Source organism: Ailuropoda melanoleuca, chromosome 15, assembly GCF_002007445.2.
Source record: "Ailuropoda melanoleuca isolate Jingjing chromosome 15, ASM200744v2, whole genome shotgun sequence".
NCBI lineage: Eukaryota > Metazoa > Chordata > Mammalia > Carnivora > Ursidae > Ailuropoda > Ailuropoda melanoleuca.
This window is the reverse complement of record NC_048232.1, coordinates 4,589,414-4,614,124: the sequence shown is the minus strand read 5'-3', so window position 1 is coordinate 4,614,124 and position 24,711 is coordinate 4,589,414. Positions and strand designations below refer to the sequence as shown.

Here is a 24,711-nt window from a genome sequence, read left to right as displayed (position 1 = left end):
AGTCACGCACCTTATTATGGGTCTGTGAGGACAAGGAGGGAAACGTCACAGCGGCCTCTGCCTCTGAGCGGGGTGGGACGTAGGTGTGAACAACCACACGCACAGACGGTGGGTGGCAGGTGCCTCATGGATGGACTCCAGCGAAGGGTAGACACTAGGAGGCGGTGGCATCGGGCTGGGCATCGGAGGCGGGGGAAGCTCTCAACAGGTGGGAGAACATTCTTGGCAGAGGAAGCGTGAGACTAAAAGTATGGCAGTGGGGACGTGCCATGCCTTTTGGGGGCATCCCACGGCCTGGGAGCCGGGGGAGACGCGGGAGCCCCGTGACGGGTGGCCCTGACTGTCAGGAGTTTCCCAGTGGAGGCATTTCCCAGCTCTGTGACCTTGGACAAGTCAGTTGTAAAGTGGGGGGAAATAATATGTCTGTCGATGTTGCTGTGAGGCCTCAGTGAGTGGTATGTAGACAGAGCTAGCAGTGGGGTCTGGAACAGCTCAGCTTCGGTAAGTAGCATAATCCATGCATTATTAGTGCATTGGTTTTCTTCCAGAAGCTCCGATGGAGACTCGCTGAAGGTTTTTAATCAGAGGAGGTATATGGTGACCTCGGTGCTCTTGGAAGGTTATGTCTCAGGGGCATGCAGGAGGAACCAGACTGGGGGGACCAGGGTCCCCGAGGAGGCTGGTTTGACATCCTGAGCCTGAGCTGATAAGGGGAGGGGGCAGGCAGACAGGCCGGGGGGGAGCCCCTGCTGCGGGCCAACCACAGAGCAAGGGCAGGGCTTGGGGTGGGGCTGACTCTGTGTCCGCCAGAGCCCTAGGGAAGTCTGGGTGGGGGGGCGCGGCAGGGAGAAGTCTCTGCGCTCAGCCACACCAGGGTGGGACCATGCCTGGGCCTCGCGGCGTCTGGGGCTAGCCCTGTTCTTGCTGCTGTTGGAGACCGGCTACCGTTGCACACGTGAGGCCTCTTGCAGCGCCAAATGGTGAAAACACATTCAGTTCTCAGAATCCTGGAGCCACAGGGAGCCTGAGAGCCGCAGGCTCTGGTAGGAACGGGGCAGAGTGCGCCCTTATAAAACTCCAGGGCCTGCCCAGCCTCCAGAAATGGAGGGGACCCCTCCGGCCAGGACTGTGGAGGCCAAGAGGCAGAAGTGTCCCCAGGGCTTTCTGTCCACCCAGCCCCCTCCCGGGGAGGGCCTTTCCCCAACTCCAACACGCTCAGTTGTGGGGAAGGAGGCTTCTGGGGTGCTTCAGGCACCTGCCCCGCGAGCGGGGGGAGGAGGTGTGCACACAGAACTGGGGCCACTCCTGGAGCCTGCTCTTGTGGGGACGGGTGTATAAGAGGCTCCGTGATTCCTTCCTCCTCTCCCTCCCTCCTCTTGGCTCTTCTTTCCACAAACACGCGTGGAACATGATTATTCCAGGCCCAGTGGTAGGTGTTGGTGATCAAGAAAGGGCCCACCTTGACAGCACTCTCCATCAGGGACAGGGACACAGGCAGGAAGGCCCACTGGGGGACCTGTCACCACATGGGTCTTGGGACTGACCCTGCCATGGGGGCAGAGGCTGCCATCTTAGCTGGGCCTTGCTGCTGGCACCTGGTGGCCTTGCAGACCACTGGGTGGTGGGTGCTCGGGGCTCAGCACAGAGCTCTGGGTTCGCGGGGGATGGCTGCAGAGCACCCCTCTTCAGGCACCTTCTCTGCCTGTCTTTCTGCTTGGAGGCAGGTCCATGCCTTTGAGAAGGGCACTCAACTGCCTAGACTGCTTGCCTGCGGGGACAGGGATGGGCTGCCCAACGGCCATGTAAGCCTCTTTTCTCCATGTCCTTGGAATTCTGGAATTCTTCTCTGTAAGGGTGAGCCTCCTTTCCAAGCCATTACCTTGGGTGCACCCCCCTTCTGTTGCTGTCCCTGAGAAAGGAGCCGGGGCGGGGGGGGGGGCGGAGACTGCGGGGCATGGAGGGGCATCAGGGATAGGCTGTGAAGAAGGCGGTCTGCTGCTGCCTTAGGGACTTCGCTTCAGCTGTTCTTCTTGTCACTGGGGTCTCAGCATAAATGTCAGCCCCTCTGAGAGGCCACCTGGCCACCAGTCACGCCTCATTGTGGGATCGGCTTTGACTCGGAAGAGCACCACTGCCTGGTACTCTCTCCATCCCCCACCCCCGCAACCCGAACATGAGCTCCTCGACAGCTGGACTCTGTCTGTCTTGCTCATTTTTGGTCTCCCAGCACTGGATTCAATTTTGTAGGAAGGATGAGCACGCAGATGGTTGTCCTTCTCAGCTCTGGGCACCTCCCTTCTAAACGATGGTGCAGAGACAGACTGGGACCCGTTCAGAGAAGCATGACCTGGACGACCCCGCGGGCGGGCGTGTTGGCTGCGCTGGCTGCAGGGGCTGTTGGGCCTGGAGCAGCACCTGCTGAATCCCCACGAGCATCCCCCCGGGACAGGGACTCAAACCTGCTCCTAGTGGCCCCAGGGCTAGAATCAGGTCTGGGAGTCGGGGCTGCAGGGGCTGGCCTGGGGCTTGGCAGGACAGCGCTCCTCCAAGCGGGGCACTCCCAGGCTCCGTGGTTGATCAGAAGGTGGTGGGTGGAAGGAAGCCTTTGGGCAGATGCTGGGAAGATGTTCGGGAAGGGCTTGTGAAGGAGATGAGCCATCCTCCCTCCACTTGCCTGCATGGACACTGGACGTTCCTCCCTTTCTGAGGTTCAGTGGTTCCCTAACTTCCCAAGATGGGCCTAAGGATCCTTGTTTTCCTGGAAATATTGAGATGGACTGCAGTTCGGTGTCCCCCCCCCCCCAGAAACTTAACGACCCCTGCCTTTTCCTCCAGGAAACAGACCCTGCAAGAGATGGGGGGTTGGGACCAGAGCCTGGAGTGAGCCCCGGTGTCTCAGGCCGCCCAGTTTGTGGTGGTTTGTCACAGCAGTCCCAGGGAAGGCACATGGGTGGGTCAGAGCTGTCGGAGGCTCACTGAGGAGTAGAGAAGGGGCGCACGGGCTCCCGTGGGGACCTTCAGTGCAGAGAGGCACCGGTTGTGTGGCTGCGTGGGCTCTGATCGGCTCCCCACATCCTTGATCAGCACCCACTGGGAAAACAGTAGACGTGCTGGTCAGCAAGTTCGGTTTGTGTGCTAAAGACACGATTTGGGAATGAGGGCTCCTGGGGAGAAGAGGGTTTGGCTGGAGGCTCCTAAAAGCCCTCCAGCTGTGAGGCAGCTCAGAGGGTGCACGGGGCTCCCGGGCCTAGGGAGCGGCCAGCAGGGAGGACCCGGGAGAAGGTGGGGATGTGGGCCGCCCACAGGGGCCCCTCTGGAGCCCAGCTCCAGCCGCTGCTTTCCCAGCAGACAGGGTGAGCCTTGGGGCAGGGCTCCCTGGTTTCAGGAATTCCTGGAGCAGCAGATGACTGCTCAAGTCGGCAGGGAGCAGGGGCAGAGCCCGGCTCTCCCCAGGCGCTCCCCGCAGGCCAGGCTGAGGTGGGGAGGGACAGGTGAGGGGGTGCTTGGCGGGAGCACCCAGCTCTGTAACTGGGACTCAGTTGTGGTCTGGGGCCGAGGCAAAGATGAGGACTGGGGCCTGGTCCTTGAGGGCCGGTATGTGCCACCCGCCGCCAGGAGAGGGGGCCTGGGAGGGACGTGCGTGCCCGGGGTCGGGGCAGGGTGGGGTGGGCTGGGAGCTGCAAGGTGGAGGAGACTGGCCTTTAACAGACCAGACTTTCCTTCCCCTCCCTGTGCTCTCTCCTCTTTCCCACGCCAGGCGCTCAGGCCGCCTTCACTGGTGGCCCTGGAGAGCTCAGCTTCGGAGTTCTAGAAGGAACAGGAGATACATCGGGTGAGCCTTGATGCCAGCCCTGCGTGGGGTGGGCAGTAGTGGGGAATGACGCTGACCTTGGCACCGACCTTGTGTTAGATCTGGGGCACGGTCTCTTGGCCCTGGTTTTTCTGTTTGCAAATCAGGGGGTAGTGATGCCTCTTTCTCTGCAGATTTGATCAAGCAGTTGTTAGAGGGGAGACCACTTTGGACCCGCTAACACACGTGGGGGCAGCTTCAAGAGGCCAGGGTGCGTGCGTCTTCCCTCGGGCATGGGGCTCCCTGCAGGGGCTGCTCAGAGCCCAGGGCCCGGGGACCCCGGCCTGCCACAGTGACTTTTCTTTACTTCTAGAGCGTTGGGTGGAGCCTGAACCGTCCACGGGGGCTGCTCCGCTTCCTTCTCTGGGTTTTCCATGAGGCAGCAGGGGATTTCCTGTCAGGAACCACCATGGTATCTCTCAGGGCCAGTGGGGAGAAATGTTGGAAACACAGCCTGTTATCTCTCCCCAAACAATGCTGGTCCCTTGTTCTGTGCACTGGCAAAAAAATAAAATAAAATAAAATAAAATAAAATAAAATAAAGGGAAAAAAAAGTCTTTTCAGGCGTGCACTTTTAGGCCAAAGGATTGTGTTTGTGTGTGTGCTATGATTATCGCAGGCTTACAACAAACCGCTGGGAAGGAGAGTGGGGGGCAGGGGAGACGGGGAGAAACAGAAAAATAAATAATTCAACTGTACCTCTGAAAGGGACCCCGAAGATCTCTGAACTCACTGATGGCCAAAGTTTGGGCCCTGATATGACTTTAGCACATAAAATGACAAATATAACAAAGGTGAGAGCAGACCTCCCTTTAGTATGTAGGCAGGACTTGTTAATTTAATTTTGTTTTCAGAACCCTGATTGTTACAGTTTCCTCCTATTCGTCGCAAGGGAAGCTGGTTTTCTACTTAATAATCAGGACATAAAGGGGTCTTTTAGAATAAATACAGAACCCGCACATGGAAACATACCCAGCAGAGAAGCGTGCAAATGATGCCAACTTGTGACAGTGACTCTCGGAGCAGTGACCGTCTGGAAACACAGGGGTGACCGAGCCTCCCCCGTACACGGAGGATGGGACCCAGGCCGCAGAGTGATGGGCCTGACCAGGGTCCGGGGGGATACGGGCACAGGTGTGGGTGGGCGAGAGGGTGGGGGACACTGAGTAGAAGCAGCAGGGAAAACGGGGAGAGGATGTCCCCTGCAAAGATGCCCAGGGAGAAGCGGGGGTTTAGGACTCAAGCCAGAGGCCAAAATCTGGCCACCACCCCAGAGGAGACCTTGTAAAGACCCAGCTTCTGAGCCTTCGGATTCATTTTGTCAGAGGTTTTGAAAAACCCCTGGAGGCCTCAAAACTTTTGTTTTTGCTCATCAAGAAAAACCCCCAAGCCACTTTTGGTCTCATGACCTGTGGCTCCTTCTGCCCGGACCCCTGGCAGGCAGAGCAGCGGGAAGACGAGAACGCTAGCGTCCTTCAAGCCCAGGAGCACCGGAGAACGCAGGTGCACTCAGTAACGTCAGGACGGATGGACATCCAGGACAGGCTCCCAGGATGGACGGACCACAGCAGACAGGCCTGTGGCAGACATGCTCGGGCTTGAGCCAGGGCCTCGGGCCAATCACTTCTGCAGACAAGCGCGNGGGGGGGGGGGGGGGGTGTGTGCTGTGCCCAGGATCACTCTCCAGGGCGCCACGTCTGCCTCTTGTCCTGCTGCGGGCCTCCCGGCACACACACAGGCATGGCTGTCGGAGGCTGGCAGGCCACACGGGTCCTGTGCAGCCCTCTCTCCAGAGCCTTGGAGCAAGACAAGGACCTCTCTTTCCTACCATCCCAGCTGGTGGCCGTCCTGCCCAGGCTGGGGGTGGGGTGGGAAGGTGCACGGTGGGGTCTGGGGTTCCTCGGGATCCCACCAGGTAAAATGTGGGGATGACTGCTGGGAGACGGACGCCACCCAGGCTGGACATTGAGTTCTGCCCTGGAGGGGTGCGGGAGGTGGGGGCCGGGGGCAGTGTGAAGTGGGGGTGCGGGGCACGGCCAGCCTTGAAGCAGGACCGGGTCATGAAGGTCGTTAGTGTGCAGAAATGGGGAACTGGCAGAAGTGGTTCCAGGCCCGAAGCCTTTCCCTCCCCTCGCTGTTTAAGCGAAGCTGCTGGGGAACGTGCCTTAAGTGAGGTTCACGGAAGCTCCCCGCCAGTTCCGCGGCCCCCGTGCACTTCGCCAGGGAAACCATTTAAAAATAAAATCCGTGCAGAGGTCTGCAGGGGCAGGTGGTCATTGGTTAGTGTACGTTTCTCCCATAGATGACCTTCCAGCGGCCCCCAGGCTCGATGACGGACCTGTGCCTGCCGCTCCAACTCGGCCGGCATTGTGACTTCGATGGGCCGCGAATATTCCAAGTCCCCATTTGTTATCTCCCTCCGCAGCAACTTGACACGTGCAGCACACGTGTCCCCGTTACGGTCCCTTCGGGGGGGGGGTGCTTAGCTGCTGAGGGTCGCCGTCAGTCTCTCTGAGGGGCCTACTGCACGTCCTAAAGCGAATTTCCAGAATACCCAGTTGTTTTTTTTTTTTTTAAAGAATTTATTTATTTATTTGACAGAGAGAGACAGCCAGCGAGAGAGGGAACACAAGCAGGGGGAGTGGGAGAGGAAGAAGCAGGCTCCTAGCTGAGGAGCCTGATGTGGGGCTCGATCCCAGAACACCAGGATCGCGCCCTGAGCCGAAGGCAGACGCTTAATGACTGCGCCACCCAGGCACCCCAGAATACCCAGTTTAAATTAGGCCATCGCCGCGCCTAGCCCGACAGTCAACCTCTCTGGCCGTTTCCTCGGGATGCCGGAGCAGACAAAGTGTGGTTACATTATGAAAACAAAGTTAATAAGCAGGAGCGATGGCATTGAGGCATTTGGGGCGCCCAGAATTACCGTTGGGACGAGCACACGGCGATTGCAGGCTCCTGCAGCCATGACCACGTCCACGACCACGTCCACTACCATGTCCGCCACTGCGTCTGCCACCACGTCCCTGACGTCTGCACCAGAGCACGGGCCTTGTGGCACACACGTCACGGCCACTGCAAGGGGCTCCAGGTGTGTGACTCGGTCTCCCCAGCTTGGCAACTGTACGCCGTGATGGTCTCCGGGCCTTCCAAGCCCAGGCCGACAGCAGGCAGGACTCAGGACAGCCCAAGATGATGCCTTTCTACCATGTTTAGGGAGCTCCCTCTAACTCCAGCAAGCGCGCGGGGAGACTGGTGACCCGGGGCTGAAGAGGCACCTGAGGAAGGCCTCCCTCTCCAGGGAGCTCCCTACACCCTGAGCTGGAATCTACAGGGCCCTGGACGTGTAGCAGGGCGTGGTGGGGGAGCTGGACAGGGCGCTGTCTGCTCCCTCCCAGGCTCCCCTGCCTGACCTAGGACCCGCCCCAGGACCCTTTCTCCTGACTTTCTCTGGGACTCTGGCCTTGGGCTGGGTGCACCAGTGATTCCACGTCAGTCACTGGGCTTCTCCTCCACCTGCCACCCAGGGGTCCTGACCAGTCCGCCACCATACTGTCAGCTCCCAGAAGGCTCAGAATCCAGTCTGGGAGCTGGTGGCACTAAGGTTTCCTGTATGATCAGACGAGCCTTGGCTCTGCCTTTGGACACACTTGAGCAAACCTTCAGATGCTGTCAGTCACGAGGAGTAAAGAAAAGGACAAGTCATGTTTCAAGTGCTTGGAAAGGCATTGTCCTCAGGCCTGGGGAATCAGGGCCACTGCTCTGGACTCCTTATTTTGGAGGCCACTGGGGCATCTCCCCACCACGCCAAGCCCAGGAGGTCAGGATCTTCTGGGCCAAGGGTGATGCCAGCCAGAACCCTGCCCGACTTCTAGATCACGTTCCTGGTGCAGACAAACGTGGAGTTCCCTCCCAGGTGACCCTGCACCCACATCCAGGGCCTGTCTGCTTCTGCCCTGGGGACTGGATCGCTGCCGTTCACACCCCTTGGCCCAGGGAGCAGCGGTCTGGGGGGAGAGGGGGTGTGGGTGTGGACAGAACTTGGATGGGTGGGCTGGGCACGTGTGAGGGCCCTCTCGGCTCAGGAGGGAGCTGCACAGGAAGCAAAGGGGACAGACTGCAGGCCGGAGGCCGGCAGGAGAAGCAGGGCGGTGGTGGGCACCCAAGAAACGGTAGTTCTTAATGGTTGTGCTATCGACCAGGCCGCTTGTGAGTCTGACAAATGTGCTATTGTTCTGTGCCTAGGAATGGCATCCATGTGGGAGAGAGAGGTGGGGGAAGGGAAGCAGAGAGGGAGGAGAAGATAAGAAAGAGTTCACTCCTACACCTGCTGGGGCGAGTGCCGCCAGAGGCCGACGGAGCTGGGGTCAGAGACGCCAGGCCCACCTCCCAGCGCGGGGGCTGCTCTCCCCGCCGTAGGGCATCAGCAAGTCAGTCCCCGGCTGTAAGACCAAGTGTGATTGAGTAAGACCAGGGCAGGCAAGGTCAGCCCATTTGCTCCGTCCACTGGGATGCAGAATTCAGGGAGAGAGGGCAGCAGGCCCCAGGGCTCAGACCACAGCCACGCCTGCTGTGTTTGTGTAACCTATGCCTCCGTTCTGGGCCCCTGGAGACGGGCCTTGGTTTTTCTTCTGATATTTACTTGTTTGTTCCATCTGGCTTGGTCCAAATCCCAGGGCGCCGAGGATCTCCTGCAGGCCGACTCCCCATGATTCTCCCCGCGATGGCTGCAACCCAGCGGAGCTCTTAGGATGTGTGTTAGTTACCTGTTGCTGCATAACAGATGATATGAAAACCTCGTGGCTCAACACAGTCATAAACATGAATTATCTCAGTTTTTTCTGGGAGCAACCTAGCTAACAGTTCTGACTCAGCACCTTTCATGGGGCTGAAGTCAGGAAGCCAGTGGGTGAGGCTGGGTTCCCTGTTTGGAGGGTGTGCCCCCAGGAGACCCCCCAAAGCTGGGCAAGCTGGTGCTGGCTGTGGGCAGGAGCTCAGCTCTGCCCCCCGGGGCCTCGGCACAGGCCTGCTTGAGCGTCCTGGCAGCATGGGGTCTGGCTTCCTCCAGAGCGAGGGACCCGAGACGCCGCAGGCAGAAGGGGCTTGGAAGTCACATGCGGTCACGTCCAACTTTCTCTGCTGGTGGTGCGGACAGCGGTGCTGCGTTGTGGGAAGGGACCCGAGGTGGGGTGAATTCCAGGAGGCGGGCTCATCTGTGGCCCTCTGGGGGGCCCACCCAGGTCTGAGAGTCTGGGAGTCTCCTTGCCTTGCTAACTTCGCCATTCTGGTGCATTCAGCAAACACGTTCACGCACCTTCTCTTGTCAGGAGAAGTGGTAGTTCCTGGGGACACTGAGACCCAACAAACTCACAGACTGGTAGGGAAGGCGATGTTCAAGCTGGAAAGTGTTGTGTGTCACAGGGAGGTGACGCTTCCCCGAGCAGCCTGGTGGGGACGCATCGGGGAGTCAGAGAAGGCTGTCTAGCATGGGGAAGGCCAGCCGGATGTTGAGGGATGAGGAGGATGTCTCCAGGCAGAGGGAGGGAAGAGAGGACAGAGTACTAACGTTGCAGGCGGGGAGACCGCGTGACAAGTTCAGATCCCGAGCCACCTGAGGGGGGGGTGCGGCATTGCCAGGTGAAGATGTCACTTCTCCCACGTGATCTGATTTTACCTCCCAGAACCAATGGAAAGTTCCGCATCCTTTGAATGCACTGTTAGGCAGGCAGATAGATGCCCAGGTTGCACTTGTCTGTTATTGCAACAAAGAAGCTCGTTGGAAAGTTCTGGGAGGTGAAGCCTGGAGGAGCTGGCTGTGAATTAGAACAGCAGGAACGGCAGAAATAGTTTCCATGGGTGGAAAAGACTACTTCATGCTCCTTGCCTGGAGGCAAACATGATTTCGGGGTTTCAGGGGCCCCTCCCCAGTTGCTCAGATAGGGTGTGCAGGGGTGTGTATCTGCACACCAGTGTGCCATTTCCTTTGTTTTGGAAAGGGGCCCTACCCTCTGGGATGAGCACGCATGCAGGGGGTCTGAAGGAACACACATGACTATAGGCCTGCCCGTACCCCGAGAGTTTAAAGTCTGTGCTGAGTTTCCACCTACATCTGCCACCCCATAAAATGCACCATACCTTTGATGGTATGGAAAAGTAATATGCTAGCTATTTATTTATACGTGTGGTTCGTGCAGTTTGCCCTGTGGTCGGCTTCGTTGCCATTTGTCTCGGATTACGTATTCCTTTGGGGCAGAGACTTTCTGCGAAGCCCCTCCCTCGTGTCCTGTCCCTGGAGAGGCACTGCGAGGGGAGCCTCTGAGACAGGAGAGAGAACAGGGGGGCACTGGGGGGTCCCAGCTGCACCTTATGCTTTGCTCCCCCGGATCTTCAGAGTTGGGGTATCACCAGCCCACAGACCCCCGTGGCATGCTCTGCCCCTCCCCCGTCATCACAGACGCCACGTTTCTTGGATGGTTGGGTGGGGAGCGGAGGGCTGAGCTCACACCTGGAAATGGCCCAAGCTGAAGAGAACACACGCAGGCGGGCACGGGCAGGGTGTGCTGGGGGGCTGGGGAGGAGTCTGCCAGCGAGAAGACAGACAGGGTCGATGCCTGACGGTTGGCAAAGGGAGGTGATGTCAGACAACACTCTTTTCCAGCCCTGGAGCAGTTTCCAGGAGTGGAGGGAGGCCCGGCGCCGTCTCAAATCACGTTCAACTGACAGTAGTAGCTGGAACTAACTGCTGGGAGGGGGGCCTGGAGGAAGAGAGTACATCCAACCGCCCAACCGCAGGAGTGCCGCCTGGCCCCCCGTGATCGCACCCTCAAACCCTACTGGGGTGAGTGCCACGGCTGCATGAAGTCTTGGGTGGGGTCATGGTGGATGGAGGACAGGCCCTGCCTCCACTGCCCAGCAGAGGCAGAGGAGGGAAGGGAGGGGTGCAAAGGCAGTGGGCCTCTGCTCCACGTTTTGGACCCCAGGTTAGCTAAAAACAGAGTCCAGCTCCAATCCCAGACTCAGCTGGGGGAGGACAAACCAAGTTCGGAGCTCCCTTCCCCGCCCGGCTGGGGTGTTGCTGCGGACTCTGCCGCGTTCCTCTGCTACCTTCCGCCCCGGCTTGCCGTTACCTGTGAGTGGAGGAGGGCTGGCTCAGTCACCTCATGCCCTAGGTCCTGACTCTTCTGGAGCTGGAGGTGTGCTGCTCAGGGTGGCCGGGGCTGGTGTGAGAACCTGAGATCCTGGCCTCTGCACACAGAATTCCTAAGCAGGTGTGCTTTGAAAGCGATGGCTTGTGGCCCAGACATCCAGACACACAGGTCACTTTTGCTGAGCACTGACGTCTGATGTCTTAGAATATCGGCAGTGGTATTCCAATTTTGGTCTCTGTAGATAGGACTTAGATATATATTCCTAATTGTATATATATTTTTTCTGCGCCTCGGTAATTTTTTTCTTTTTTCAAAAATAGACTTTTTTTTTTTTTAAAGATTTTATTTATTTATTCAACAAAGATAGAGACAGCCAGCGAGAGAGGGAACACAAGCAGGGGGAGTGGGAGAGGAAGAAGCAGGCTCACAGCAGAAGAGCCTGATGTGGGGCTCGATCCCACAACGCAGGGATCACACCCTGAGCCGAAGGCAGATGCCCAACCGCGGTGCCACCCAGGCGCCCCCCAAAATAGACTTTTTAAGTGCAGCTTTAGGTCCACAACTAAATTAGGTGGAAAGTGTGGATTTCCATTACTCTCTGCTTCCATACACCCACAGCCCCTCTACCATCAACATCCCCTACCAGAGTGGGACAAAGGTCAGTGAACCTACATTGTCACATCCCCCACAGTCCGCAGCTGACATTAGAGCTCACTCTTGGTGTTGCACATTCTATGGGTTTGGATGAATATCCAGTGACATGTTTCTACCCTTACCCTGTCCCCCACCCCCACCCCCTGGCAGCCACCGATCCCTACCGTCTCCTTAGTTCTACCTTTTCCAGAATGTCATAGAGCTGGAATCCTACAGTGTGGAGCTTTTTCAGATCGGCTTCTTTCCCTTAGTAAGATGCATTTAAGGTCCCTCCATGTCTTTTCGGGGCTTGATAGCTCATTCCTTTTTTAGTGCTGGAATATCTTATTTAGGTCTAAATGCACCATAGGTTACTTACTCATCACCGGGAAGAGCATCTCGGTTGTTTCAAAGTTTGGCAATTATGAATAAAGCTTCTATAAGCGTCCATGTGCAAGTTTCTGTGTGGACTTAAGTCTTCAACTCCTTTGGTTAAAATCGAGAGCATGACTGCTGGACCATATGGCGGGTTTCGTAGTTTGTAGTTTGGTTAAAAGACTGCTAAACGGTCTTCCAAAACGGACGCACCATTTTGTGTGTCCAGCAGCGATGAATGAGCGTCCCCGTTGCTCGCCAGCGTCTGGATCTCGCCATTCCGACAACGCGCAGTTGCGTGGTTTGCTCGGGCACTTCCCTAACGCCGCGTGGTGTGCCGTCGTCTCTGCCTGTGCTTGTCATCTGTGTGTCTTCTTCGGTGAGGTGTCTGTTTAACTAGTTTGTTCATTTCCTTATTGTAAAGTTTTAAGGATTTTTGTTATTTGTTTTGGGTATATTCTGACTAATTATCCTTTATCAGATGTGTCTTTTATAAATATATTTTTTAAAGATTTTATTTGACAGAATGAGGGCACACAAGCAGGGGGAGCGGCAAAGGGAGAGGGAGAAGCAGGGTCCCTGCGCTCTCCACTGAGCAGGGAGCCCCAATGCAGGGCTCTATCCCAGGACCCTGGGACCATGACCTGAGCCGAAGGCAGACGCTTCCCCGCCTGAGCTACCCAGGTGCCCCTAAATACTTTCTCCTAGTCTTTAGAGTCTTCTCATTCCCTTGAGGCAATTCCTTTCTTATATTTTCTTGATTTTCCAAATTGAGAATCCATACCATGTTTCCCTAAACAAAGTCCTAGTCAGGAGAGGCTTGAGCAAATGTTAACTTGGGATCCGTAGACAGGTTTGGGGATTATCCTGGAACCCCCCAATTTGTGTGGATGTGTATTTACATTCATACATTTTCTGGGGGGAGAGGGCCCATAGCTTGTATTGGGGTCTCAAAGTACTCATGATCTAACTCAGATCACATACCGCCAGACTTGAGGAACCACTTACGTCTGAGACCACCTCAGACATGCTGTTGGTTCTGGAGTTGTTCAAATATGCAGGCAAAAATCAAAATTCCTTTGGATCTAGGAGATTTTGGAGTCCTCTGAAGTGAGGGAGATGTTCTTTGATAGGACACTCCCCTCAGGGGAATCAGGTCCAGATTCTTTCATAGGTATTCCTGAATGCTTTTTCTTAAAAAAAGCCCAAGGAGGTTGAGATATCATGCACTTCGAATCCCTTGGACTTCTAAACACAACGAAAGCCAGTTTCACCTCCAGTGACAGGCAGTTTTAACCGAGGAGTGTGAAGACAAACTGTAAGCCGCCTGCTTTGTCTGCATGTTAGCGAGACGGACTGATGGAAGCCTTCCTTAACTAGACGTTTGCTGATGTTTGCTAAATTAATTGAGTCATATTATAGTTATATGTATACTGAATAACCCCATACTGGGCTAGATCTGCATCTTGAGAGAAGCATTAAACATTTAGAACGTGGACCCAGCTCTCTGACCCAGAGTCAGTTCAGGAAATGTCAGTCTCACCAGATTCAAGGGTGACTGAATGACACTGGCTCCGCTGACTGCTGTAGTTTGGGTGGGTGACTTAGCTTCCCCGTACCACCTTGTGTGCACACATCCTGAGTTTAAAAAGACCTTCCCAAGCAGAGACTAACTTTGCTCAAAATATATAAGCACACCCACAGAAAGAAGAAAACTCAGGCTTACCTCAACGGAGCCTGAGTACTTTAAGGCAAACTGAGAAGTTAGTAGATACAGGACGGTACTTACTGCTTATCATTCACATAATGGCTATTGCTGGATCCCTGATTGCGAAGTGCTGACCCAAGGAGTTCACTGTATCAGAATTACTAGGAGGGAGTGTTTACAAATACAAATGATCAGCCCTTCCTCCTACACCCCTTCTCCCCAAGACCCTGAATCAGTGAAATGGGTATTTGTATGGGAAAGAGTTAGGGGGTAGGTCCACTTACTTTTTTATTTTTATTTTTTTAAGGAACCCCTGGTGATTCTGATGCCCGAACTGGTTTGAGAATTACTACTGGCTAGATCATCAAATGCTCTCAAATATAGATGCAGTTTCTGAAGTGTTCATTCCATGCAATTATTCATTTTCTGAGTCTTAGTTTCACCTTTGTGTGAACCAAAGGAAGATACAGCTTTTGATAAAGAATCATTCCATTAATAGCATTTGAACTTATTTCTGAACTTCAGAAGCTGATCAAGGTAATTCTGGAAAGAACATTCTATATAACATCTCTAGAAGTGATCAGAAATCTTGCCTTCTAGCTTTCCAGATCACGACTGTTGGTTTAACCTACACTTTTGACTTTGCATTTCCAAACTTAGAAACCTGAGATACTTAAATTAAAATAGCTTTACTATTATATCCAGAAAGTGGCCACATGTTCAATGGTCTTCAATCCAATAGCTATTTCTGATTATACTGTATTCTAAATGGTGTAAGAAGATTCACAAAACTTGTCCTTATAATTCAGTCTTTCCCTTACTCATCAATGAATTTCAAGGGTTTATTTATGATTTTTAAAAACTTTGGTGAGGCCTGCCATTACCTCCTCTGAACTAGCACATCCAGCAAATGTCCCCCAACACCCACCAGCCAAGAAACCTTTAGGGGTGATTATGTGTGTGCTTTTTTTTTTTAATTGTATAATTCATTTATACAGAGAAATCATTTGGATTATCTATTTACAGTCTTTTTCAATTTTCATTTCCACTGGCCAGATATAGTTCACATAATAGTCCACATTTACTTGAGCTGATCACCAATATAGATTGGCCACGACACAGGGTTTTAGTCTTCCCTCTTTAAATACTATGGTCTCATTTGAACAGAAACACGTTACAATAAAAGATTCATCAGTCTTTTCCCCTCTTGTGAATAAATCCACCAAAACTGATCTACTATGGTCAAATTTTCAACACATTTCATTGCTTCCTTTCAAACCCATAAACCAAGGCAAATAAAATTCACTTCCCCCAAGCCTTCTACGACTTACTACACACCCTCAAGTTTAGCTTTTACTATCTCCTTTCACGTTCTGGCACAACCAGACATTTTTACTTTAAGACAAAACTACTCTCTTAGGCCCTCTTTGTGTGTGTGTGTGTTTTTAAAAAACTTATTACCAGTCAATTGCCTTCCCTCTTGTTTTTCAGACAACACTAAAACTTTCAACAAAAACCTTATGGCATTTTTCTTTCACTAGTCCAGAATACACAGAGTCATTTCATGTGTATTCACCACTCTGACAAGCTACACTTTAAAAATTGCAATTTTCTTAATTGGCTCAAAAACAGTATGGCTTGATTTCACTTGGTAAGGTGATTTAAAAAAAAAAGAAAAAAGATATATATATATATACACACACACACACACACACACACACACACACACATTTTTAATCAAAGAAGAAAAATACTTAAAAGACATGCCAATTTGAAAAGGCAAAGGCATCAAAGTAAAAAAATAAAAAGCAGATACTAAAAACTACAAATTAAAAAAAAATTAAATAATTGGCAGGTTAAATGGATAAAAAATGAGGAATGTGCAGTGAAAAACAAATATAAGGTATTCCAGTTAATAAAATGGAAAACTCACTAAGTTTTATGGTTTGCTCTCCAAGGACTTTATGTTTCAGTGGAAGTTCTGAAAAATCATAAACAAGCATGTAGACTTTAGGTGCCAGTGCTACAATTTCAAATTCTGCACACAAAGTTTATCAGAGAAACACTGGTAAAATCCCAGTATTTGCAAAACTTCAGTTTTTGGCAAATATTGTAAATATCACAATTGGTTGGTATTAGAAAGTCATGATGAATGCAGAATAAAGAGAAAATCCATTTCATAAATATTTCATTTGATTAAAAATACCAGGCTTGCATGTTCTAAATAATCAGGGGAAAACATCTTAAAAAAAAAAAAAAAAGCTACAGTTTAACAGTAATCTGCATGTTATCTTTAGCTGCCATTAAAAAAAAAAGGAACAACCACCAAAACCAACCAAAAACATAGAAAATGTTAAGACTGGTATTAAGTAGCCCTGCAATGCTCCCATGCTCACATTACAAGAAAAAACAAACTGTACACATTTATAAATAAACAGTCTCTCCACCAGTTAATACACAGAACTTCCTTTACACCACAGTCTCTTTCCGTTTGCCACTGAACTGGGCTTTGTCCCTTGCTTTTCGGAAGCCAGACTGTGTTTGGTGAACTTTCACACTCTTCATGTCGTCTGCTGTGTGCACTGGGGAGCCGCACTCTGAAGCGTCTCCAGCAACTTGGAGATGAGTCACACTAGATGCCGTGGACGCCCTTCTCTGGGCTCGGACGTTCCCAGCAGAGGGGTTGTTCTCCTCGCACTCCTCGTGGAGCTCCGGCAAGCCCTGCGGCTCGGCCGGGCCAGCGGCCTGCTGGAAAGGAGCGATGGCGGTGCGGATGCAGTTGAACCACTGCTGCTTGTGGAAAACATCGTTGGCCTGCAGAGTGTGGGACTGGCCTGGAGAGGGGTCTTGGAAGCGAACCCTAAAGATATTTTTAGCTAGAAGAATAAAAAATGTAAAAAAGACTTTTTAAGAAGTTTATTGTAAAATGAAGTCAGCATACACTCTTACTATGGCTGGGAGTGTTTACATCCCAGGCACGTCTAGCAGGCAGATACATTCATGAAAGCCTATCCGTTTCTTATCAGCTGCAGCTGCTGGGGTCAGAGCAGCAAAGCGCCTGATGGCTGTCCAGCCAGTGGAACAGGTACAGGACAATGGAATCCACTTCATTTATAATTTTTTGTGTAGGGACAGAATTCTTGAAGAGTAAAACTAAATTTATGTAAGTTCTGAGTTTCTGTTTATGTAAACTACTTTAAAGCTTCTATTTTTACCTTTATCTGAGTTGCTGAAAGCCCCTCGAAAGGATCCTCCCATCCTCACATCTCCATCCTGCAGGTCTTCCAAGACCAGCTCTTGGACAGGGATTGGCTGCCGATAAACCTGGTAGGAGTGACGCTCATTTCGTGTAACAGGCCGAGTCAAAACCAAGATGTCTTGAAACAGGAATATATAAAGTTTCTGGAGCAACAAGAAACGAATACACCTAACTGTGAAACTCTGTGATTTTAAGTGACTGAAATCCATCCTTACAAATGACCTCATAAAGACCGTGATTTCAAGGAAATGACCTCATAAAGACCGTGATTTCAAGGAAATGACCTCATAAAGACCTGATTTCAAGGAAATGACCTCATAAAGACCTGATTTCAAGGCTGCGCATGTTCTACTTGGAGAGCTTTTCTAATCTCAGACTATATAAAACTTATTTTTATCAGTGTGTAACATTAGATTAAGCAGCAGCTGAATAAACGCTAGGCACCACAAAGACCTACCAGTAGCAACATGTCTGGAAACACGAGTATTGTATACCAGTTTTCCAACAAAATAAGGATTAAAAAATGCAAGTTGGTAAACACGTTAATGATTCTATTTTGTCCCACACAAATGTGAGCCTTTATAGAACATTAGGCTTCACGACAGAAATCAGAGATGTCAGGTTTCGACTTTTTCCAAAAAGAACCCCAACTTATAAATTGGGCTTCTGGGGGGAAATAGGTGATGGGGATGAAGGACAGCACTTGTGATTAGCATGGTGATGTATGAAATTGTTCAATCACTGTATTGTACACCTGAAACTAATATTACACTGTATGTTAACAAACTGGAATTAAAATAAAAACTTAAAAAACAAACAAATAATTGGGGTTCTTTCTGAAAAGCACCTAATGAAACAAAAATACCATTCCATGCGGTGCCTAGGTGGCTCAGTCGGTTAAGCGTGTGACTCTTGGTTTTGGCTCAGGTCGTGATCTCAGGGTCGTGAGATGGAGCCCCACATGAGGTTCCATGCAGGGCATGGAGCCTGCTGGGGATTCTCTCTCCCTCTCTCTCTGCCCCTCCCCCAGCTCACATGCTCTCCGTCTCAAATAAATAAGTAAATCTTAAAAGAAAAATTTCCATGCTTACATTTAGTTCCAGCAGGTACTTTTATAATTAATATTTAAAGAATAAGTTCGCTTTCATTCAATCTATTGTAGAAATTTGTTTAGTAGTTCTAAAAGCTACTTCCATCACTATAAAGTCTTCAAAAATTTTTTTTGAAGGACATGTTTTTTAATTATGAAACTAATAATGTATTTAGAAAGGAACCCCTAGCCAAACAAGTTGATTTATGCTTCAAAACTAAAAAAAATAAAGTATAAACCGTTCTCCACCAAGACATTTCAGTCATTCTGTCACAACAGAAACCAAAGTTTGCTTTACCAAAGCTGGTAACATAAAATAAAAACCAGTAACCTTCTTTCACTGTGTGATGAACTTATTTTAACACCTGTTTCATGACCTACGCAGAAAAAATTAACCAAGGTACAAGATGAAAGGAATAGCTCACTCCTCTCCTATTAGTGTGAGAGTCACTCACATGTCCGTTCTTACTCTTCAGCTCCCCATGGCAGAGCAGTACTTTGCTTGCTTCAATTCTAGGATCCTTTTGCTTTTCGTCTAGATACTCCAGCTTGTCAATGTAATACTGGCACTCTGATTCACCTTTCTTCAAGTTGATATCAGACAGAACTCCTTGTATTATCAGTATCTAAAAATTATCAAGAAATCAATGAAACATTTTCAGCATTTTAACTTGACTCTGCTTCCCCGCAGGGCTAAAACATTATATTAAAACGATAGGATTTTAAAAGCTTGAAGGGACTTTAGAAATCAGATAATTCAGTCAGTCCCTTCATTTTGCAGATGAAAAAACAGCCTCAGCCAAATTGGGGGACTTGCCCAAAGTCACAGAGCTAGCTAGTGGAAGAGATCAGATATTAGAATCCAGTCTTTTGATTACAATATAAATATAAAATGTGTCACGTCTCGTCACTGCTCAGTGCACTAGCATACTGGGTACTTAGAACAACAGAAGTTTCACCCTGCTGCACTGTGCATAAGATTTGAGAGGGTCGTCGTATACCTTTCTAAGGCAGCTAATATACAAACTTGAAAAACGTACGAATCATTTACTGGACTTACAGCTTCCTCCAGAGGCTGAACATCAGGGTGGTCTTTTGGAGTGTGTCTAAGAATTTCTTTCAACAGCAAAGGGTATTTGACCAGGCGACTTCGAGGAATATCTAGGAAGCTCCAAAGATCTAGTTTTCGACTGAAGGGAGACTCAAGACATCGCTGGAGGAAGTCTTGGACTCGTGGATCCTGTTTCTTTTGATCAAGAAGAGCTTTGGCTGCCAGCTGGTTACTACAGTAGCCTTTGTAGGCATTCAAGCCCGGCAACTGAAGAATAATAAGAGAAAACATGGTATGATACATGTTTTTGTGAAAACAAACACAAAACTTATAGCTAATTCTGGAAGTTTAAAGAAGCTGCAAAAATTTCCCTGCAGATGATAATAGAGGTAGGGTAGTACTCTAAGACAACATCAGAATGTCCTTTTCTTTTCTTTTTTTTTTAAAGATTTTATTTATTTATTTGACAGAGATAGAGACAGCCAGCGAGAGAGGGAACACAGGCAGGGGGAGTGGGAGAGGAAGAAGCAGGCTCATAGCGGAGGAGCCTGATGTGGGGCTCGATCCCAGAACGCCGGGATCACGCCCTGAGCCGAAGGCAGACGCTTAGCCGCTGTGCCACCCAGGCGCCCCCAGAATGTCCTTTTCTAATTTCCCTATAATTTGACGAAAGCCAACCAAAGACCCATGACTTCTACTTTCCCCCAGCCTCAGACAGATGTTAGCCTTCTATATTCTCCGGGCACCTGAGTTTCTCTACCACGGTTATCGTCAACCTTGAGACTGCTTATGTACTTGACTATTGTCTCACTAGAGTATAAATGTAGAGATGTCCTTCATCACTGAATCCCCAGTGGTCCCTCCTAGAATAGCACCTGGCATGTAGCAGGCACTCAAATGTTAACTAAAGAAAAAAATAGATAATGTGGGAATTCTGCCCAAAGAGGAACATATGTTTAAAACAAATAAAACATATCATTCATGAAGTATTTTTTTAAAGTAAACACTAACTTTTACAGCTATATAATTTTGTTCAGTTTTAATGCCTTATTTATCTGTTTTTAGAATTTAGTTATAGATCAAATAGATCAGCTATTCACCACAAATAACAAGTACGGCATATATGCAAAAAACTATCTGTAAGCCACTCACTACATACCCAGTTAACAAGAATGTGACCAATTTGCTCCACTGTTCCACCAGGTTTGGTTGCTTCTCCTATTCTTGCCAACAAATCTGAAATGCAAAAAGGCAGAAATACCAATAACAAAATTATTTAAAAAAATAATTCAGCATTAAATTAGAAGTTTAGATTCAAAAGAACTTGTGTTGGGGTGCCTGGGTGGCTGAGTTGGTTAAGCATCTGACTCTTGATTTCAGCTCAGATCATGATCTCAGGGTCATGGGATCAAGCCCCATGCTGGCCTCTGCCCTGGGCATGGAGCCTGCTTGAGATTCTCTCTCCCTCTCCCTTTGCCCCTTCCCACCCCACCCGGCTTGCCCTCTCTAAACAACAATAACAATAACAATTTGTGCTAATGCTGTTCAGATACTAACGAAAATTAAATAGCATATCTTACCTTCATGGAGAGGTATGTAAGCATCCAAATCACCAAATATATGGGTGAGTTCCTCTTCTGACATAATAGACAGCTTTAACATAGGGTCATGGTAGGCCTATCAGAAGGGGAGAAGTATGTCACCCAAAGGGATCAAGCAAATAAAACATGATGAGAGACCTTCCTTGAACGCAAACATGACTAACTATACAAAAGCTACGCGTGGATTCTATTTATTATACATAAAAGAAACTAAAGTATATGTTAATACCCAAACAGATTCTCTTACTAATACTCATATTTGAAGAGACTGGAAGCCATAAAAGAAAAGTTCATAATTTGTGAAATATAATTTTTTAAAACCAGGGCATGTGATTAAAAGTTATTTACTGACCTTTCTTGCCAGCTTGAGATCCTCAATTAAATCCTGTTCACCTCGGGACATTTCATATATTGCCTAAAAAGAAAAAAAAAATCCAGCAAACATTATAGGTCATTTCTTCCTTTGAGAAAGGAGAATTACATGCAATTGATATATATCATTAAGTATTTAACTGATGTTTTGAAGAGCACTTTTTTTTAAGTGACTCGGTCTGAAAACTGTAATTCAGAATGGAATCTCAAATAAGAGGTTGCCATATGTTTTACGATTTTACTCCATCAGAGTTAACTTTGACGACCAGCAGCATCACAGAGTATGGCTGCCCAACATGTGCTGTGGATTACCACTGAGATAGTAACATGCAGCAGATTTTTGCCTTGGCATTAGTTTGCTAGTCTTCTGACAAAACACATGTTTAAAAAACAGGGACATTTTTTTTTTCGTATAAGCCAATAAATACGACCTTGCTACTGAATGCCAGCTTACCTCCTGACGTTTGATTTCTTTGGTAGTTAAAGACTCTTTCATACTGACGTCTAACATCTCTGACCACAGGACACTGCTTCTCCTTTTGGCAGGTGTTGGGGCTGTTGATCTGCTCGATAACTTCTGGGCAGAAGCCGGGGATCTGCTGTCACCACGAAGGGTAAATGACTTAAAATTAAAAAAAAAAACAAAAAGAAAGAAAGAAAGAAAGAAAGAAAAAAGAGGTAAACAAAAAGAGAGATTCAAAGGATATAGTAATTATTCCTTTTTCTTAAAAAAAACAGACAAATTAAAAACAAAGTTCTGAGAATTTCTCAACACATAAGATAATCCTTTGTCCAAGCTTCAATCTATCATTCAAAAATATTTATTAGCCAAAATTACGTTTTGGGGAATAAAAACTAAGACTCTGTTTTGATATAAGATGTGACTTAATATAATAGAGTCATAAAAATACTGTTCTGATAAAAATATTCCTTTCTAGCATGTTAAAAAAACTTTATGTTTAAATATAATAGTGCAGAACTGTTTGCACAACTCAAAGGAAAACACAAATTTTAGGCTTCTGTGAAAAGTCCCCTTACTACATTATTCACCTCCCAGCCCCATCCCTTGCTCACCTGAATTGTTTGACCAAAGCGTCGGACTGCTCCATTTCTTACAGGAGAGATCAAATTTGCCAAGGATGTGACCCGAGCAAGAGGTCGAACTCTTTTATTGCTTGGCTCCTATAAAAACAAAAACAGTTACTCTAAATGTGTGTTTAGGTGTAATGGTTTCAAACAAGTTTGGACAAAGTTGAACACTCTCAAAAACCAATATTTGTATATAATAAAATAGAGAAACATGAAACTCTGAAAATGAATGTTGTCCTTTATTATTAAAATACTAAGAACACTATTAAGAAACAGTAAATGCTTAAAAAATTTAATGGTATGAGAACAGCCAGCTGAATATCACTTTGAAAACAGAACAAATATTATCACTACACAGAAGAAAAACTAAAATGAAAACAAAGACATTAGATTCCAGAATCCTAAAGAACTTTTCAGTTTAATAGAGAGTCACTGTTAGAGTGTACCTGATTATTACGAAAAATTTCAAACATACACAAAAGTGAAAAATAATAGCATAATGGAGCCCATGTACTTATCACTCAGCTTTAGTAGTTTTTGGTGTGAGAATTTGTTTAAAGCAAATCCCAGACATCGTATCATTTCATTCTTAAGTACTTCAGTTAGACAATAGCTTTTAAGTGAACATATCTGCTGCTGAAATGGGCCAACTCTGAAGGAAGAGCATCCCTGTCATGGGAGGTAGTCAAGCAGAGGCAGGACAGGGTTAGGAGAGAACACGGGCTCTGGGATCGGACTGGGCCCAAATCCTGGTTCTAGCACTTGCTAGGGAATATCCAGGGCCTCAGTCTTCTCATCTGTAAAATGGGGTTAATATTAGACCTTCTCTTATAAAGTTGTTATAAAGATTAAATAAGATACGTTTAAGTGGTTTGAACAATGCCTGGAACACATTAAGTTTTTGCTATTACTAACATTCTCAGAAATATTTCCACTTACTATGTAAACACTGGGATTTATGAATAATCAGGTTCTCTCTCAAACAGTTAATGTGTTAACTTAAAGGAAAAATAAATACAAGTTGAGAAGAAATAGTTATTCTACACATATTGTCCCAAAAATAATAGTTTAGTAAACATATCACTTAATCATTCAAGGATCTCAAAACTTTACAAATCACATTATTCTAATCTTACTGCTAGGGAAATGGAGGCACAGCATTAGGGACTCCTACAGCTGCCAAAATAAAGAACATCAGGTCTGTCTTTTACATATCTAAGGAATGTATTTATTTGTATTTGGTGCTTTTGGCAATTGTGGCATACTTGACAAAATTTTGATTGTAATTCAGAAGGATATATAATTAAAAATTAACGTAAAAATAAAACACGTAAAAATAAAATTTACCATTTAAAAATGACAGATGAAACATTTTTCTAAAAATTCTTTGATATGACTAATGTCATATAAAAAAGGGGCAAGAAAATGGAGTAAAAATAGTCCCCTTAGTAAAATTTAAAAATAAAATGGCAGAAAGAGATAAAATTCTCTGGAAAGAACCTTCGATGATTTGACTCTTCAATGACGCAAAGCCTAGTACAGCTCCTAAAGGTATACATTCATATCAGAAGGGAATGTGATTTACTAAGTAAGGAGACTGGGCAGGTCACCAGCTCAGGTCTTTGAAGGTCTTAAGAGGTAGAGCTGAAGACCAACTCTCTCCCACCAAAATAATTAACCCCGAAGTAAAACTTTGAATATAAAACCACTAATGTGCAAATGTTAAATGAACTAAAAAAGAAACCTTCAAGATATGTAGTAAAATGACACACTGTGTGGCCAAGGACATGTGCGGATGCCTTTACAACATACATCTGTGCAAGACTGAAGTGACACATGCATGGGCAGAAGGTCCGGCACAAGGCATTCCTTTCTATTTAGTAAAGACAGTACAAAGAGTCTTCTGTTTGAATAGAGATATAATTACCTCCTCACAAAGTAAGATATGCCAATGCTAACTAGAAACAAAGCAGTTGTCAGAAAGTTCTGTTCTACTTTTTGGAAACAGGTTAATTCCTCTTCCCTGTTTAAAACATAACAAATCTGACTTTCTAATAAGTCACAAGATGAGTCATTTAACTTATAACGTCTTTGGAAATGTGCTCTTCCCAGTGAACTTGAAAAGTTAGTATGGATGGGAGGAAAAGATTTTTGGTATCTATTTTATTATATTAAAACAGGTTAGATAAAAAATTCTTTATAGGATCATTTACTGTTCAATTACTGATTTCCTGGTAACTCAAAATTACGTGATATTTAAAGTTAAAACTACAGAATTTAGATTTCGATAATTAAATGTTAAATATTATCTAAAACATCTTTTTGAAATTAATACGGATTTTGTTTCTGCAGTCCATTTAGGGTGGCGGGATATTTACCCGGAGCAGTATTTGGTGGTTAAATATGTTCTATAGTCCTTTAGAAAGCCATCTATCTCCCATCTTCACAAAGGACATGGCAGTCTTAGGAGTTTATCTAATCTCAACTGTCTTGGTAAGAGCTCCAGGCTAGCTCAGTCACTACAGCACCAGAGGC

The 24,711-nt window shown here is 47.9% G+C and overlaps 1 protein-coding gene and 1 long non-coding RNA gene across 2 annotated transcripts in view; one reads left to right on the top strand and one right to left on the bottom strand.

Moving 5' to 3' along the window:
• The first annotated feature begins 3,757 nt into the window (after positions 1-3,757).
• LOC117796366 lies at positions 3,758-4,324 on the top strand. Its single transcript, XR_004620811.1, has 3 exons — positions 3,758-3,832; positions 3,985-4,061; positions 4,164-4,324. It is a non-coding gene; the product is annotated as an uncharacterized LOC117796366 (long non-coding RNA).
• Positions 4,325-15,935: 11,611 nt separating this feature from the next.
• The window catches only part of NET1 (neuroepithelial cell transforming 1), a 60,414-nt gene continuing 51,638 nt past the window's right edge, over positions 15,936-24,711 (bottom strand). Inside the window, exons 4-12 of the mRNA XM_034643576.1 lie at positions 22,162-22,269; positions 21,542-21,709; positions 21,068-21,130; positions 20,695-20,791; positions 20,274-20,350; positions 19,124-19,381; positions 18,519-18,689; positions 16,930-17,116; positions 15,936-16,590 (exon numbers count right to left, since the gene is read on the bottom strand). Coding sequence (XP_034499467.1) covers positions 16,184-16,590; positions 16,930-17,116; positions 18,519-18,689; positions 19,124-19,381; positions 20,274-20,350; positions 20,695-20,791; positions 21,068-21,130; positions 21,542-21,709; positions 22,162-22,269 — 1,536 coding nt within the window. The 3' untranslated portion in view covers positions 15,936-16,183. The remainder of the gene's footprint in view (positions 16,591-16,929; positions 17,117-18,518; positions 18,690-19,123; positions 19,382-20,273; positions 20,351-20,694; positions 20,792-21,067; positions 21,131-21,541; positions 21,710-22,161; positions 22,270-24,711) is intronic.